Source organism: Theropithecus gelada, chromosome X (genome assembly GCF_003255815.1).
Source record: "Theropithecus gelada isolate Dixy chromosome X, Tgel_1.0, whole genome shotgun sequence".
Classification (NCBI taxonomy): Eukaryota; Metazoa; Chordata; class Mammalia; order Primates; family Cercopithecidae; genus Theropithecus; species Theropithecus gelada.
In genome coordinates, this window is record NC_037689.1 from 14,292,655 (window position 1) to 14,311,827 (window position 19,173).

The 19,173-nt window shown below is 38.3% G+C and overlaps 1 protein-coding gene across 10 annotated transcripts in view; it reads right to left on the reverse strand.

The window, feature by feature from the left end:
- KDM6A (lysine demethylase 6A) overlaps positions 1 to 19,173 on the reverse strand; it is a 232,263-nt gene that overhangs the window by 116,605 nt on the left and 96,485 nt on the right. For all 10 annotated transcript variants that reach the window (XR_003117321.1, XM_025371878.1, XM_025371877.1 and 7 more), the window contains exon 4: positions 16,963 to 17,012. Coding sequence is in view for 8 of the 10 variants with exons in the window: in XM_025371877.1 (XP_025227662.1) it covers positions 16,963 to 17,012 (50 nt within the window). In the remaining 2 variants the exon portion in view is untranslated. The remainder of the gene's footprint in view (positions 1 to 16,962; positions 17,013 to 19,173) is intronic.

Here is a 19,173-nt window from a genome sequence, read left to right on the forward strand (position 1 = left end):
TAACAATGTTTGCTTCCTCTGCCTAAAAAAGCCATTGCCATCTTCCCCTCGACTCACTCCTTAATCGGGCAAATTCCTATCTATCCTTTAAAAAGCAACATTCACCTCTTCCTTCCAGAAGTATTATTTGACATATTCCCAAAAACCCACAGTGAGTTATAGTTTCTAATACGTGCTTCTGATATGGGAGTGCTGGGAAGGGAAGAGTGTGGTCCCTTTAAATGATACAGAATGGGGGAAGGGAAGTGCTGGGTAGAGGAGGATGTGGTCCCTGGCTAGGGCTCTACCTCCTCAGACCTAGGTAAGGACAGGCACTCTGCCTTCCCACCACGCCCCCATCCTGGGCCTATAAAAACCCAAGACCCTAGCAAGGCAGAGACAGAAACTGCTAGATGGCGAGATGAACACATCGGTGGAAGACATCGAGGGGAGCCTGCAGGCGGAAGAGCACACAGACGCTGGAACACCGGCAGGCCATTGACCAGCGGGACTAGGCAGAGTTTGGCCAGGGCAGTTGGAGAAGAGCTAGGACCGCCAAGTGGCCATCTCCCTCTGGCTACCCCATAGGCTGAAAGCTACTTCCACTCAATAAAACTTTACACTCATTCTCCAAGCCCACATGTGATCCAATTCTTCCAGTACACGGAGGCAAGAACCTGGGATACAGGAAGCCCTCTGTCCTTACAACAAGGTACAGGGTCTAACTGAGCTGGTTAACACAAGCTGCCTACAGACAGCAAACTAAAAGAGCACCCTGTAACACATGCCCACTGGCGCTTCAGCTGTAAACATTCACCCCTAGACATTGCCGTGGAGTGGGAGCCCCACAGCCTGCCAGTCTGTATGCTCCCCTAGAGGTCTGAGCAGTGGGGCACTGAAGAAGTGAGCCACACCTCTATCACACGCCCTGTGAGGGGGGCAAGGAAACCTCTCCCATTTCACTTCCAAATGAATACTCACACCTATTATGTCATTTATCTCCTCCACTAGAATATGAGCCTATACATGGTAGAGAATGAACCCAAGTCGTGCTTTGATCCCTATAGCAAAGTAACCAGCATATATAAGTTATTTAAGAAAGTCTTGCCGCTGAGTAAATCAGTATCTTACAGTCTTTAATAAACTGTTACACATTTTTCATAGAAGAATGATACTTTGCTGATTCAATTTATGCAGAATCATTTCCTTATAATAATCTGAATTACCTTCTGGACAATTAAAAGAACGTTAACAGTTAAGATAATATAGCAGAAGAGGTTGGCCAAAGTTTATTATATGCATCATGCCCAAAGTCAACACGCTGAAGCAGAAGTTCTGCTTCCAAAGTGTATGTGTAGTATTGTACAGCAATAATGAAATCAGACTATAGAAGTCATTTCAAAACTAGTAAGTGACAAGGCTGTGATTCTGATCCAAGACTGTAGAGACCTAAGTCAGAATCACAGCCTTGTCACTTACTAGTTATGAGATTCATGAAAGGCCGAGCACAGTGGCTCACACCTGTAATCCCACTGCTTTGGGAGGCCAATGTGAGAGGATTGCTTGAGACCAGGAGTTTGAGACCAGCCTGGGCAACATAGTGAGACTCTCATTCTCTACAAAAAAACTTAAAACTTAGTTGAGCATGGTGGGGCATGCCTGTAGTCCTAACCTACTTGGGAGGCTAAAAAGGACTGCTTGAGTCCAGGAGTTCAAAGCTGCAGTGAGCTACAATTGTACCACTGTATACCAGCCTGGGCTACAGAGCAAGACCCTATCTCTAAATAAAAATAAAAAATAAAAATAAAACAAAATTTCAGAAAGACTCATGAGACAAGTTAGCTGACCTCAATGTCTTCATCTTTGTAAAACGGTGAAAGCAGTACCTATTTCAAAGGGTTGTTTGAGGAATTAAATGAGATGATACATGACTGGTTCAAAAACAGAAGCAATTATAATTAAAGCACCAAGGACTATTTAAAAGTATCCCAACAGGCCAGGCCAGGCCTGGTGGCTCGCAGCTGTAATCCCAACACTTTGGGAGACTGAGGCAGGTGGATCACCTGAGGTCAGGAGTTCGAGACCACCCTGGCCAACATGGTGAAACTCAGTCGCTATTAAAAAATAAATACAAAATTAGCCGGGGGTGGTGGCCTTAGTACCAGCTACTCGGGAGGCTGAGACAGGAAAATCGCTTGAACATGGGAGGCAAAGGATGCAGTAAGCCAAGATCACACCACTGCATTCCAGCCTGAGCGAGACTGAGCAAGACTTCGTCTCAAATAAATAAATAGATAACTAACTAGTATCCCAACAATTTCATTTACATTTCCTTAAATTATAGTACAATTTCCAAAAATAAGGCCAATGGCAAGCAGTACACATATTGAAAAACCCTCCTAATACAAAATTAATTATTTAAAATATTAGATGACATATTTTAAAAGCATCTTTATAAATGAATGGCTGAGCTGGGGGCAAAAGTAAAAAGGCTGAAAAAAAAGGAAAATACAGAAAGGTAAGCAAACACTGAAAGCCAATAAAATACCCCGAGACTTAGGAAACAAATTAGGTACCACACAGAGTTGTAGCCAAGATTTCTCACGTAAATCTGAATCCCTGGGGATTCTTTCTTAGTAAAATGTTGGAATTTCCTCAAAAAACTAACAATAGAACTACCATTTGATTCAACAGTCCCACTACTAGCTATAAATCATAGAAACAAATCAAAATTTCAAAGAGATATCTATATATGAGTTCTAAATTTCTTTTCAAAGAATTAGTACGTCAGTATGTTCAATTCTTTGCCTTCTACTTTTAAACTTCACTTCCTCGTAAAGCAACATTTCTCGATTATCTGTTCCACCCTGACTCATTCCAATTGCCTGCTCTGTCATAACCATTTTTCCTGCCAAACCACTCACTCCGTCACTCTCTTTAAATTAGCCAATCAGAATTAGTTTAGCCTGTGCAGTCTAACCCTAGCCAATAGGGGAACGACACAGCAGCAGGGGCCAGGTGTGTCAGGAAAGAACCCTTTCCCCTCCCTTGTCCAAGTGTGCGCTCATCATTGCTCCATCTGTAAGGGTGCACCCTTCTATAGAAGTACCTTGTCTTGTTGAGAATTAAAAACTTTATATTCGAGTGCTATTTTTTTTTGCAGCACTGAAACTTTATTTATGACATCTATACTCCCATATTCATTTCAGCCTTATTCATAATAGATAAGATACAGAATCAACCTAAGTATCCATCGAAGGATACATTGATTAATAAAACATGGTATATATACACCTTGAAATACTATTCAGTCTTTAAAAGAAGGAAATTCTGCCATTTGTGACAACATAGATGAAACTGGAGGACCTTGTGCTAAGCAAAATATGCCAGACACAGAAAGACAAAACGGCATGGCCTCACTTACATGTGGAATCTAAAAAAGTCAAACTCAAAGAATATCTATCTCATAGAAGTAAAGAGAACAACAGTGGTTACCAGAGGCTGGGGGAGGGTGGGGAAAGGGAATTGGGGAGATGCTATTCAAAGGGTACAAAGTTTCACCTAGACAGTAAGTTCTAGTGATCAATTGCAGAGCATGGTTAACTACAGTTAATAATCACATATATTTCAAATTGATGAGAGTATATTTCAAATATTCACCAAGAACAAGTAAGTGAGGTTATGGGTATGTGGAAAATCTATCATATCTCTAAAATCAGTTGTAGAAGGAGTCAAAAAATAAAATGGGACACAGGCAATATTTGAAGATGTAGTGGCTGAAAATGTTCTAGTGCTGAAGGCAATAATCCCCAGATGCAGAAAGATGAATAAAGGAAGAAAAATCCTATGCACAAAGGGAAGGTGCAAAAGAAAAAGAGGAGAGCTCTTTTTTTTTTTCAAGACGGAGTCTCGCTCTGTCACCAGGCTGGAGTATAGTGGCGTGATCTTGGCTCACTGAAACCTCTGCCTCCTGGGTTCAAGTGATTCTCCTGCCTCAGCCTCCTAAATAGCTGGGACTACAGGCGAGCACCATCATGCCCAGCTAATTTTTGTATTTCTAGTACAGACGGGGTTTCACCATGTTGGTCCGGATGGTCTCGATCTCTTGACCTCGTGATCCACAAGGAGAGCTTTTAAGACATTAAAAGAGCTATAAAACAGCTTCAAAACAGCATCAAAAGAGCTACAACAACACTAACAACTTTTTAAAACTAACCAGGAAAACTAGGAGTCAGTGAAAAATCAGTAAGAAGCTGGGTGCAGTGGCTCACACCTGTAATCCTAGCACTTTGGCAGGCAGAAGTGGGCAGACCACTTGAGCCCAGGAGTTCGAGACCAGCCTGAGCAATATAGTAAGACCTTGTCTCAAAAAAAAAAAAAAAAAAAAAAGCAATTAAAATTATTTTCAATTATTTTTAATGGTAAAGATAAATTTTTATCACATTCTTTTTTTTCACACATAAAGGAAAATTTAAGTGAAAAAAATTCATTAAGATATCCTTAGTGTCCAATTCTGAATCATTTTATAATTCTGTTAACCATACTCTCGTCCACATTTTTCCACACAATATCAACTACTGGGACATCAAAAATGGTGGTGACACAGCATTTCTTAGAAGATTCTTCCACTGTTATCTACAAACCCCATTTCTGCAAGTTAAGACATCACTTTTTTGACCTTACCAGAAATTGTCAATGAAAAGTTTTTAGTCAGCAATCAAAACTCACATTCTTTCCTCAGATGGTCCATAAATGACTTTTCTACTGAAACAATAGGCTACAGCTATCTAATCATGCCAGGAGGAAAAACAACAAAGATGAGTATGCATACACATTGACAACTATGTATCATGACTACCACTCAGCCAATGAAGACTTAAAATATTATTAGATACCTGGCTCCAAAGATTTAAACAAAAAGGGTGGGCCGGGCACGGTGGTTCATGCCTGTAATCCCAGCACTTTGGAAGGCCAAGGTGGGTGGATCAGAAGGTCAAGAGATTGACACCATTCTGGCCAACATGGTGAAACCCCAACTCTACAAAAAAAAAAAGAGCCGGGCGTGGTGCCATGTGCCTGTAATCCCAGCTACTCAGGAGGCTGAAGCAGGAGAATCACTTGAACCCGGGAGGCAGAGGTTGCAGTGAGCCAAGATTAAGTCACTGTACTCCAGCCTGGGAAACAGAGCGAGATTCCATAAATTAAATTCAAAAAAAGAAAAAGTGCATCTTTGAAGGAATAAAAAGCAGTATTGCTGGCCAGGAGCGTTGGCTCACGCCTGTAACCTCAGCATTTTGGGAGGCCAAGGCAGGCAGATCATCTGAGGTCGGGAGTTCAGGACCAGTCTCACCAACATGGAGAAACCCCATCTCTACTAAAAATACAAAATTAGCCAGGCGTGGTGGCGCATGCCTGTAATCCCAGCTACTTGGGAGGCTGAGGCAGGAGAATTGCTTGAACCCAGAAGGCAGAGGTTGTGGTAAGCCCAGATCGCACCATTGCACTCCAGCCTGGGCAACAAGAGCGAAACTCCATCTCAAAAAAAACAGACAGTATTGCTAAATTTTGTTACGTGGTAAAGATCTGACAGCTTTTTAACGAAACATTCTTATTTTGTAGAAAGGCATTTAGAATATTAAGGATTGAAATGTCATGTTATCTGTAATTTACTCTAAAATATACCCAGGAAGGAAAATACATATATATGGGGGAAATTTTTTTTTATAAGCCCTGATGGGGCATTAAAAACCACTAACCAGGCCAGGCGCGGTAGCTCACGCCTGTATTCCCAACACTCTGAGAGGCCGAGGTGGGCAGATCACCTGAGGTCAGGAGTTCAAGACCAGCCTGGCCATGGTGAAACCCTATCTCTACTAAAAATAGAAAAAATTCGTTGGGTGTAGTGGTGCACACCTGTAATCCCAGGCTGAGGCAGGAGAATCGCTTGAACCCGGGAGGTGCAGGTTGCAGTGAGCTGTGATTGCGCCACTGCACTCCAGCCTGGGCAACAAGAGCGAAACTCCGTCTCAAAACAACAACAACAACAACAACAACAAAAAAAGCAAATAGTTGATGGTTAACTATCAACTTAATTAAAAGAAATACAGAAGATAGTGAAATGAGCTAAACAATACCAAAAGAAAGCAATAAAACAAAGCCAGAAAATGGGACACTATAAGACAACTGAGCTGGTCTCTTTAAGCCAGAGACAAAAACAAAAACACAAAAGGGATGAGAGTGGAGGGAAGACAATGCTAAAAAAGACAGCTAAGGGACATACTCAGTTTTAATCTATGGTCCTGGACTAGACAGTGGTCTGGACAAAAAGACTGTACGAGGCATTACAGAGTAAATTAGGTGAGAGAGACAGAGAGAGTGAGAGTGAGAGCGTGTGTGCATGTCCGCACGTGTGTGTGCGCGCGTGTGTGTGTGTGTAAAGAAAAAAGAGAATAAGCCCAAAGAAAGAAGGAAAAAAACTAGAGATGATCAACAATGTCAAAATTGTATTATTTGAAATCACTATTAAAATTTACAAACCTTTGATTGAAGCAAGGAAGAAAACAGAAGGCACAACTAAGTTCCAGAAATTAGTTAAGGACCTAACTATAGGTATATGTGACCATAAACAAATGTAGCAGAAATTTGCAACCTAAAAAAGTAACTGATAAATAATAAAACCAGTAGTATAAAATCCTCCCACAAAGACATATACTAATCCCAAAGAGTTTAACAGGTTGGTTTTACCAAATATGCAGGAAAATACTTTTACAAGATTATATCTAGCTATTTCAGAAAATACAAGATGAGAACATTCCAAACACTTTTATTGAAATGTTTACAATATTGATAACAGAAGAAACAAAATTGTCATTAATTACAAAGAACGGACAGTCTACAGAGAAAATCCAAAGTTACATAGTCAAATTACCCAAGTTAGTGAAAGTTAGTGAAGTTGCTTGGTAAGTTTAACACATAAAAGTCAACTGCAGTTCTATATACCAGTAGAGATAAAACATAAAATTAAAATGGCATGTATAATAGCAATGTAAGTGTAAGATGTAAAATACATTATTTATAAGATGCACAAGAACTTCGTGAGGAAGTTATAAAACTTTACTGAGAAAAGATGACAGTTTGTTATTTTTATTTTATATATTTTTTTGAGACAGAGTTTCGCTCTTGTTGCCCAAGCTGGAGTGCAATGGCACAATCTCGGCCCACTGCAACATCCGCCTCCAGGGTTCAAGCAATTCTCCTGCCTCAGCCTCCCTCAGTCTCCTGAGTAGCTGGTATTACAAGCGCACCACCACGCCGGGGTAATTTTTTGTATTTTTAGTAGAAACGGGGTTTCACCATGTTAACCAGGCGGGTCTTGAACTCCTGACCTCAGGTGATCCACCCACCTCGGCATCCCAAAGCACTGGGATTACAGGCATGAGCCACTGCACCCGGCAACAGTTTGTTTTTAAAATACAAAGTCAATGCAATCCCAATCCAACCCCTAAAAAATAATTGTGTTTTATTTAACTTTATCTGATCTCCAGCACTACAGTATTTTACAAGATACTGACAAATCTAAGATTTCAAAACAGTGATAACTGTTGCAAATGCATTTATGATCTGGCCTTTGCCTTCCTTTTCCCCAGTTTGAGTCCTATAACGCCCAACAATCATGGCAGGCTCTAAGACAGTGGTCTATAAACTATTGCCAGCCGAATCCTTTTTTAAAGGCCTGGGAGCTAAAAATGATTTTTATATAAAAGATTATCTAAGTACCTATATATTACCTGATTTTGCCTCTTGGTCCACAAAGCCTAAAATATTTACTATTTTGCCCTGTAAAAAACAGTTTGTGGACCTCTGCTCTAGACCAAGAACGTGGGAGTTTCCAAAACACCTATCGTACTGCTATGTACTGCTCTCTCATTTCTCTTCTTGGAAAACTTGACCAGGTCTTGTATCTTGGAAACTCCCATTAATCCTTCCCTGAAGTTTCATCTTTTCTGTGAAGTCTTTCCTAATTCCCACTCAGACTTTCCCATACCCCTTAAACAAAGCATGTGCACTTCTGCCTCCGGCACAGCCCTCAACACCTCCAATATATTACTTACCAACAACTTATTATGTTTACGTGTATCCTCCTCACAGAAACATGGGAGAGCAGGAGCTAGCTTACTCATATCTGTATTGTCAAAAGAGGCCCTGTCAACAAATGTAAAAGCCGGACTACCCTAAACTGTGTAACAGAAAAAGCCACTGGAAAGTCAGAAAATGAGCACAGATTCCACTAGTTTATCCACCACCTATTTGTGCTGACTTGGGGGCTTCCTTAATCACCGGGATGCATGATGTATAGTCCATAAAGTAAAGGAATTAGATAATAATTTCTAAGATGTGTTCTGCTTCTAAACTTGTAAAATTTCCAAAGAATCTAATCCTTATTCCAAAATATACTGATTTTTAACTTTTCTTTAAAAGATCTCACTCTCTTGGTCTCCTCTAAGCAAAAAAGTTTTTTAGGCTTTTTAAAAAAATTCAGGTTAAGCAATAAACTTGTTGAAATATTAATTAGAGTTCCATCTTCCCTACAAGTTCTAAATATTTTCATATTATGAAGCACTTCCAGACTGATATATTTAAATACTGAATATATTTCTGAATTCAAAAAACCAACCGGAATTAGAAGAACCTTGAGTTCTCCCATTACAAAAATTCTCTCTTCAACATATCTCTCCTACCTGACATTAACGCATAATCCCACACCAGTACAATACTTATGAAAAAAATAAGACCATACAGAAGAAAACCTTACCAATCAGGCCCAATTAGGAAAATAAGGCCAGCACAAATTCAGGGCTGGTAAGAAATACAATACAATTTTCAAGTATATGCTGAATCAGGCAGTAAAATAGTATTATTTAGACCTTTTTAGTGAAACTGTTTTAAGGAAAAGAATTATCTATAATTAGCATACAAAAAAATGTGAATTAATCTCTTCAACAAACTGAAATATTAGGTGCAAAAGTAACTGCAGTAATGGCAAAAACCATAATCACTTTTGCGTCAACCTAATACTATGTGATGTTCTTCAGCAGTATTATAAAGCCCTCTGATATTTACATTCATATAGATAATATGTATGTTAAATTTAATAATCAATTTTTTTTGGTGTCCCAAACTAAATTTTAGCACAACTCTATCAAACCCTTTATAAAATTAGGGTTATGAAAAAATAATGATCACTATTTTTAAAAACTGTACCCACAAACACTTTAATCAATCAATATACAAAAAAAAAAAAAAAACACATCCTGCATATCTTACAACAGACCAATTAGTTTTTCAAACTGAAACTCTGTTCTCCATCCTTCCATGTTACCATAATGTTTAATCAATAGTTCTATTCAGATAGGCATTGCTTCCAGAATTCAAAGCCTTTTCTTTCTTTTCTTAAAGTAGAAAAAAAAATAAGAAAAAGGTCAGTTTTGTTTCTTTATTTACTTTAGACTCTGTAGCCCAGGCTGGAGTGCAGTGGCATGATCTCAGCTCACTGTAACCTCTGCCTCCCGGGTTCAAGCGATTCTCTGCCTCAGCCTCCCCAGTAGCTGGGATTACAAGCAAGCACTACCATGATGAACTAATTTTTGTATTTTTAGTAGAGATGGGGTTTCATCACGTTGGCCAGGCTGGTCTCAAACTCCTGACCTCAGGTGATCTGCCCACCTCGGCCTTCCAAAGTGTGGGGATTACACTCCCAAAGTGCTGGGATACCTCCCAAAGTGCTGGGATTATTACTGGGTGAGCTACCATGCCCAGCCCTCAGTGTCTCTTGTATGCTAACAAGATAACTCAAGGCAGGCAGCCTCCTTTGTAGCTTTAGGATGGGGGATGTAATGAGATAACTCAGGGCAGGCAGCCCCCTACGTAGCTTCAAGATGAGGGCTGGCCACAGCAAAGAGGCAAAGCATGTTTAGAGCGTGGGGACTTTTCAGCCCCATTCTCCAATCTCTGGGTAGAGGAAAGGGATTGAAGGTTAAGCTGATCACCAGTGGCCAATGATTTAATCAGTCATGCCTACGTAATAATGCCTCCATAAAAACCCAAAAGGACAGGATTTGGAGAGCTTCTGGATAGCTGCACAAGCAGAAGTCCCTAGAGGGTGGCATGCCCAGAAAGGGCATGGAGGCTCCATGCCACTTCCCACATGACCTCATCTTATGCATCTCTTCATCTGTACCCGTTACAATAAAACAGTAAACCCAACTGTTTGCTGAGGTCTGTGCCACTCTGGCAAATTAATGGAAACAAGGAGTGGGTCATGGGAACCCTGATTTATATAGCCAGTCAGTCAAAAGTTCCGGAGGCCTACACTGGCATCTGAAGTGGGGATAGTCTTGTGAGACTTGGGACTTAGCACTCAATCTGTGGGATCTGAAACTATCTCCAGGTAGATAATGTCACAACTGAACTGAATTAGAGGACACTGGCAGCCACTGCAGAACTCATTGCTTGCCAGGTATGCAGGGGAAAAGCCACACACATTTTGTTACAGAAATGTTCTGTGTTGTGAGAGTATAGGAGGAACTGAGTTTTTTCCTATATCCTCAGACCATTCATTAAAACATGAAGTAGGGGGAAGAGGGAAGAGCCCTCGAAGTAAACTAGCAACAGAAGGGAACATCTTCGATATTAGTCTACAAAAACCCTACAGCTAATATCACATTCAACAGTAAAAATTTAATGTTTTCCCCCCAAAGAAACAAAACAAGGATGTCCCCTTCCATTCCTTGCCAGTACAACAAGGCAAGAAAAAGACTAATTGGCATCCACAAATAAGAAAACAAAAAATAAAATTTTCTTTATTTGCAGACAGCATAATGTATCTAGAAAATCCTATCTAGAGCAACACGACTAAAACAATATAATTTAGTAAGACAGTAGGATACTAGATCAGTATGCAATAATAAAAATGTTCCTACATAATCGCAATAAAACAATTGGAAATAAAATTTTACAACCACTCCAATCACAATAGCATCAAAAAAAAAAAAAACCTTAAAACATATGTGATAAGCACTATGAAGTATTGCTGTAGGGTCTTAAAGAAGGCTAAATAGAGGGCGAAATACGCCATATTCACGAACAAGCAAATACAATATTACTGAAGACAAATTCTTCCTAACTTAGCACATGTAGTTCCAATATAATCCTAGCAGAATTATACTGGATTATACTGTTTCTGCACTTTATATGGAAAGGCAAAAGACCTAGAAAAACCAAAGCAATTTTGAAAAAGAATACAGGGAATTGGGGGCCGGGCACGGGCAGTGGTTCATGCCTATAATCCCAACACTCTGGGAGGCCGAGGCAGGCGGATCACGATGTCAGGAGATCGAGACCATCCTGGCCAACACGGTGAAACCCTGTCTCTACTAAAATACAAAAAATTAGCCGGGCGTGGTGGCGCAGGCCTGTAGTTCCAGCTACTGGGGAGGCTGAGGTTGCAGTGAGCCAAGATCGTGCCACTGCACTCCAGCCTGGGTGACAGAGAGAGACTCCATCTCAAAAAAAAAAAAAAAAAAAAGGAAAGAAAAGAGGAAAGGAAAGAGGAAATGGTAGATTTTGAAAGTGTAGTCTTTTCAACAAATAACGCTGGAAAAACTGGGTAGCTATTTGGGGGAAGGGGAGGACCACTGATACTATCTCACATCATAAACAGCTTGAAATGTATCGCAGGCCGAAACAGAATTTAAACGGTGAGAAATCTTTTATGATCTTGGGATACACAAAGATTTCCTAGCACAAAAAGCACAAGCTGTAAAAGAAAAAAAAAAAAAGTAATTAAATGGACCTCATTGAAACAATAAACATTTGCTCTTCAAAAGACACTAGTAAGAAAATGAAAAGACAACCAGAGACTAACAATTCCAAAACAAGTATCAGACAAAGGGCATTTATTCAGAGTATATAAAGAACCCATAAAACTCAAAGAAGAAGAAGATGAGGAAGAACAACAGGAAGGAAAGCAAGAAGAGAAAGAAAGAAAAGAAAGAAAGAAGGGAGGAGGAAGGGAGGAAGGGAGGGAGGGAGGGAAGGAGAATAGGTAGACGGTAAAGTTAAAAAGACTGAGGAGGAAAGAAAGAAAATAAGAAAGAAGAAGAAAAAACAAGAATGGGCAGATGGGCTAAAGTTAAAAAGACTGACAATACCAAGTGCTAACGAAGATTTGGAACATTTGAAATCTCATTCATTGCTGGTTAGAATATGAAATGGTATAACCACTTTGAAAAGGATTGACAGTTACACCTAAAACTGCAAAGCAATTCAGCATTCCTAAATCATATATACCAAGACAAATGAAATCCTATGTCCACACAAAGACAAATAATATTCACAGAACTTTATTCATAATAACCAAAAGCTGAAAACAATCCAATCAACTGATAAACAGAAAAACTGTGGCATATCCATTCTATGAAATCCTACTTAACAATGAAAAACAACACACTACTGATACAACATGGATGAATCTCAATAAAAGCATGCCAAATGAAAGTTATCAAAAACAAAAAGAATATATGCTGTTTAAACCCCATTACATGATATTCCAGAACAGACAAAACTAGAGGGATGAAAGCAGGTAAGTGGTTGCCTGGGACCAGAGATCAAGAGTAGGAAAATGGCATAAGGAAACACTTTGGATAATGGAAATGTTTTGTATCTTGATTATGGTAATGGTTATACAACTATTTAAGTTGTCAAATCTCAAATAATGTAAATCATATCTCAAAAAATGCTTAAAACAATGTTAAATTTTATCTCAAAAAAGCTACAGAAAATAAATTATCAGGTATTTTTTGTGAAGCTAGACAAGTTAATTAGAAAGTTTATTTGAAAAAACAAGCCACCAAGGACAGCCAGGAAAATCCTAGAAGCAAGAACAGTAGGGAAAGGGTGCCCTAGCACTACCATACATTAAAACATATTATAAAATCTCTCTAAGTAAAATACTTTTGTATTAGTTCATGAACAAAACATGCCACAAAATTCACAGACAAAACTGCATATGAATATTTAGTATACAATTAAGGCAACACCTCAAATCAGTAGAGGAAAAAATGAATTTTTAAAAAATTTATCTTTGGGATAACTAGCCATAAGATAAAAGATAATCTTAAATATTGTTCACACTATAAGTCAAGGATAAAATCCAAATGGATCAGAAATTTAAATGTCAAATATTAAACCATTCAAGTACTGAAAGAAAATGTGGGTGAATTTCTCTAACACCTGGGAATGAGGAAAAAACCCATCCTATGATTCAAAACATAAGGGCAATGTAGAAAACTGATCAATCTGACTACATAGAAATAGAAAAGTTCTGCACAGACAAAAACAAACACACAAAAGCAAAGCAAAACAACAAATCTCAAACTGGGCAATAGTAGCTTCAACTAATATTACAGATAAAGGATAAATATGCCTAATATATATAATATAGATACGTAAAACAGTAAAACAATGACCTAAAAAAAAATGGGCGACAGACATGAACAAATATTTCAAAGAAAAAGAAATTCAAATAGTCTTTACACTTCAATTTTTAAAAAGTTCAATATCACTAACAACTAAGAAAATGTAAATTTAAATTATAATAAAATACCATTTCTCACCTATCAAACTGGCAAGTCTGCTGACAAAAAGGTTCTTGACTAAGATCAAGAAGAAACAAACACTTGCATACATTGTTGAAATAAATGCAAATGGTTCAATCCCAAAGGAGTAAATACCCTTCAACACAACGATCCCACTTTTAAAGGAATCTATACTAAAGAATCACTAACAAAACTATTAAAAGACAGGCCAAGTGCAGTGGCTCACACCTGTAATCCCAACACTTTGGGAGGCTGAGGTGGGAGAATTACTTGAGGCCAGTAATTGAGTTTGAGACCAGCCTGGGTAATATACTGAGATTCTATCTCTGCAAAAAAAAATTTAAAAATTAGCTGAGCATGGTGGTGTGCACCTGCAGTCCCAGCTCCTCGAGAGGCTGAGGCAGGAGGATTCACTTGAGTCCAGGAATTCAAGGCCGCAGTGAGCTCTGATTGCACCACTGCACTCCACCCTGTGCAACAGAGCAAGACCTTATCTCTAAAAAACTATATATGGAGAAAGAGACACTTTTACTAGACTATTTACTGCAGCACTCTGTAAAAGCAAAGCACTGAAGCATCTGATTAAATAAACTATGGAGTAAGTCTTCATGACCTTGAGTTAGGCAAAGATTTCTTACGTACAACAGTAAAAACACAAGAAATAAAAAGTTGTTATAAAGTCGATAAATTGGACTTCATCAAAGTTTAAAACTTTATTTTCTACCCCACTAGGCACACTAAAAAACTAGTACACTCAAAAAGTAGGTAATTACAAGTGTTGAGTAGGATACAGAGAAACTGGAACCCTCACACCATTACTGGCAGGGATGTAAAATGGTACAGACATAGGGAAAAAAAGTTCTGGCAATTTCTCAAAATGCTTAACATAGATTTACCCTATAATCCAACAATTCCATTTCTGAGTACCTACCCAAGAAAACTGAAAATATTATGTCACACAAAAACCTGTACACAAATGTTCACAACAGTATTATTCACAATAGCCAAAAAGTGGAAACAACCCAAATGCCCATCAATTGATGAAAGGATAAACAAACTGTGGTATACTGATTCAACGGAATACAGTGAGCCCTTTGTATCCATGGGTTCCGCATCTGCGGATCAAAAGTATTCAGGAAAAATATAACAATACAATAATAAAAAATAATACAAACTAAAAAGCAATACAGTATAGCAATCAATTACACAGCATTCACATTTTATTAGGTATTTTAAGTAATCTAGAAATGATTTAAAGTATACGGGATGATGCATAGAGGTGATACACAAATACTTTATCATTTAATATAAGGAACTTGAGCATCCATGGATGTTGGTATCCATGAGGGGTCCTGAAACCAATCCCCCACAGATACTGAGGGGTGACTATATTATCAGGAAATAAAGAATAAAATATTCATGCTACAACATATATGAACCTTGACAACATATGCTAAGTTAAAGAAGCCAGCCACAAAAGACCATATATTATATGATTCCATTTACATGAAATATCCAGAAAAGACAAATATATAAAAGACAGAAAGTAGACTGATGGTTGCCAGGGCTGGGGATATACGTGAGGTTCCATTCCAGGGAGATAAATAAGACTGTGATGATGGCTGTGACGCAGGATTTTTTGCCCCTTAGCTGAGCTAATCTGGGTTTTTGTCTCACAACCAGGAAGAATGAGGCATGCAAACACACTGAAGGGTGAGGAAGACAAAATTTATTAAGCAAAAGGAAAGCTATCAGCAAAGAAAGGGGGTCCTGCCAGTAGGTTTCCACCTCACAAACTGAATACCAGGGCCCCAGCACGCGAGCTGAAGAGGCCAGGATCCTCCCCTGTATAAGGTGCAAATTCTTGGTGGCTCCACCCTGTTCCCCCAGTGCATGGGGACCTCCAGTCCACTGCAGGCATGCCCAGGAAAGTCCCCTGTGCAGGTTCCCTTATCTGCAGAAAACATCTGGTGTAAACACTTGTGGGCTGGGTGGATCAGTGATTCTCCAGGGACCCTTCCCTATCTGTTGAGACCTTTGTCTGCCTCCTCCCTCTATCAGCTGCACAGCTCTGAAAATTTACCAAAAATCACTGATTTGTATAGTTAAAACAGCCAAATTTTATAGCATGTGAATTATACTTTGATAAAGCTTTAAAAAAACATAAGCCAGAGATTAGAGAAGATATTTTCAAAAGACTTAGGAAAAAAAAATTATAGATATAGATATAGATATCTAAAATCTCTACATAGTGTTCTCAAAATCTCTGTATAGGCTGACTATCGAAGGGCTTTCCCAGACAAAGCCAGTCTATATAAGACTGGAATAAGTACCTACTTCAAAAAGAAAGATAAACTAACCAATAGAAAAATAAAATCCACAAAAAATCTGAAATGGCAATTCAGATTAAAAAAAAAAAAACAAACTCACTGCTCAATAAACTTAAAAGTAAACATGATGTAGAAGATAATGCTTAATTTAATCACTGCTTAAATTAAGATAAGTAAGCGTATGATTCATTGTTTCACTGCTATGCACAGTCTTTCATTTAGGTAGGTCTTCTAAAAAAGTTAGGTTCAGCTCTCCTCAAAGCTCCAATTATAAACAGAATACACCAAGAAAGAGTTTATCATAATTTTCCCATTACACCTTCCCATTTTAGCTTGATATACACATCTTCAGCCTTCTTTTACTCCCAGGTACCAACTTTAGAAAAGAAAACCAAGGAATCATTTTGTTATTGTTATTTGTTTAGTTTTGCTTGATTTTTACTTATCACAATTCCATTATATTTGACCAGTAAAATGTGTCAGAGGTATCTAATTCTTTTTTTTTTTTTTCTGAGATGTTGTCTTGCTCTGTCGCCCAGGCTGGAGTGCAGTGGCCGGATCTCGGCTCACTGCAAGCTCCGCCTCCCGGGTTCACGCCCTGATCCTGCCTCAGCCTCGAGTAGCTGGGACTACAGGCGCCAGCCACCACGCCCGGCTAATTTTTTTGTATTTTTAGTAGAGACGGGGTTTCACCATGTCAGCCAGGATGGTCTCGATCTCTTGACCTCGTGATCCACCTGCCTCAGCCTCCCAAAGTGCTGGGATTACAGGCGTGAGCTACTGCGCCCGGCCTCTAATTCTTAATAAAATACAAGGAGATTCACATAAGACGGCACAAACATAAATAATACTCTCAACCCTTTTCCAATACCTTTCCCCTAGAAGCAATATTTTAAGTAATTAACCAAAAAAGGCAAGAGTTCAATTTATTTTGAATATAACTGGCAATAATCTGCCCAAAACACAAACATGAAATCAGCATGCAAATATGCACTAACCTTCCAGTAGTCAGACTGTAAACTGTAGTACCTCTGGTATGCAGATAATGCTGAAAGAAGGAAAATAATTTTGAGTCATAATTATGTCTCACTTTAAAGTCAATAATATACTTAACAAGCATTATAACAAGATTCCCACCACACCCACCTCCCAGTAGACAGTGATAGTTCAAACCAAACAACTTAAAATTCTGGGCCCCCCTCAGGAGTTCAAGAACGTAAAACCATGGTCAAATCTCATATCTGCAGTTGAACAGCATCTAGGCTAAACCCTTAGATCAACTTGACCTTCCTCAAAGATCAAAATCAAATGGTAAAGGATTAAGATTTTCCAAGGCGACTCCAGAATGTGCTAGATCATTTGTTCTCACAAGAGACCTCACTTCCAAGAATGGCTAACAACTCGACCACCTCAAAGAGCAAAAGAACTATTTCTTCTGTGATGCTTCCTTTCCCGCAATCAACAAAAAACTTACCCCCTAATTACCTTTCTCAACCTCAATTACAAAATAGGACATTACAAAATAGGACAACCCACCCACCAAAACCATCTTTAGGCATAAAAGGTTCTGAAAAACTTAAAAGTAGTTCTTGTCAACCTCAAAATTCAGTGAAGTGAACATAAAAAAGTAAAGTGAAAATTACGTACATTACAATTGGTAGAGAGTGCCCTTCTTAAAAAACAAAACACTGACGAATAAACCCCATCCCATACCAATTAAATCAGAATCTCTTAGGGCAGGAGGCTAAGCACTTATTTGATCCTACAAGTACAGGTATGACTGAGGGACACCCTAAAGACAAAGGCAGTAAAATGGACACTGAAGCAGGCTTAAAAAGTGACAGCAGCTCAGATACATTCTAATATGCTGGGGATGTTTAGAGATGAACCAATTTATACATTTTAGACATGGTACAATAGAAGCAAATTGCAAACATTACGAGAAACTCTTTCATAAAATTAAACAGGCAAAGAGAGTTCAGAAAATAATTAGACATAATGAAGAGAACTTGCTCAATCGGATATTGGAATTACCATAAAGTTGTAAGAAATGGAATAGAAAAGAACTGAAAGCCCCAAATGAGAACTTGATACATGTAGGAATTAGCACAGTAAATAGGTGGCATTTTCAATCAGTGGGGTGTTAATAATGTAACCAGCACCCAAGTATTTATAAGTAAGCAAAAAAGTAAAATTTGTAACTCAAATCATATACTAAAATAATTCAAATAATACATTAAAGAGTTAGATTAAAAAAGAAGCCCATAAAACTACCAGATGAAAACGTGGGGAATAATATTTTTCTGATCAGCTACAAAAGGATTTTTTAACTTGTGGTTTACAATTCACAATCTAAGATATGGAAGACCAGGATAAAAACTATTTGAGAAGCAACTGGCTCCCTCAACTCTCTCACTCAACACTTGATGTTGTTTAGGCAATCTGACCGAAAAAATACAGAGATTCTCCATCAAAAGGCCATGGAAATCATATTCAGAGATCCGCAATCACATGCTCAGAGCCTCCAGTTCTCAATTATTCCAATCATGAAATATGGACAGCTAAGAATTATCAGACATCTAAAGAAAGCCTCTAACCAAGAAGAAACTAACACAAACACAAAAAAAGACAACCTAAAACAAAAAATAGTGACTACTATGCAGGAGAAAATATATTTCAAAAAATTCTTACTAGTCTTAGATAAGCGAAAATATTGTTTTCATTGAGGGAGGTGGAGAGTTGGAAAGGGGGTGTGTGCAGGAGAACAAACAGGATGCTATAGAAAAAAATTAAATTCGGTAAATTAAAGTATGATAGGAGAAATGCATAATTCAATAAAAAGATTAAAATGAAATTTGATGAAATTTCTCAAAAAAATAAACAAAAAGGACAAAAACGGAAAATTAGAAAAATTGTGTCCTGGAGGTCTAACATATCAATAATAGAGTCCCAAAAAGAAAGAATAAAAGGAAAAAAGAAAATTCAGGAAATAATTCCAAAAAAATTCCCAGAAAAGAAGGCTATGAGTTGGTAGTTTGAAGGGTCCTACAACAGATGTATAATTCTAAAAATAAGGCAATAGAACAATGTTTTCAAAATTCTGAAGGAAAATTATTTCCAACCTAAAATTATATATCCAGTCAAATGATCTATTAAGAGGGTAGAATAAAGGTATTTTCAGATACGCAAAGTCTCCAAAGAAAATTATC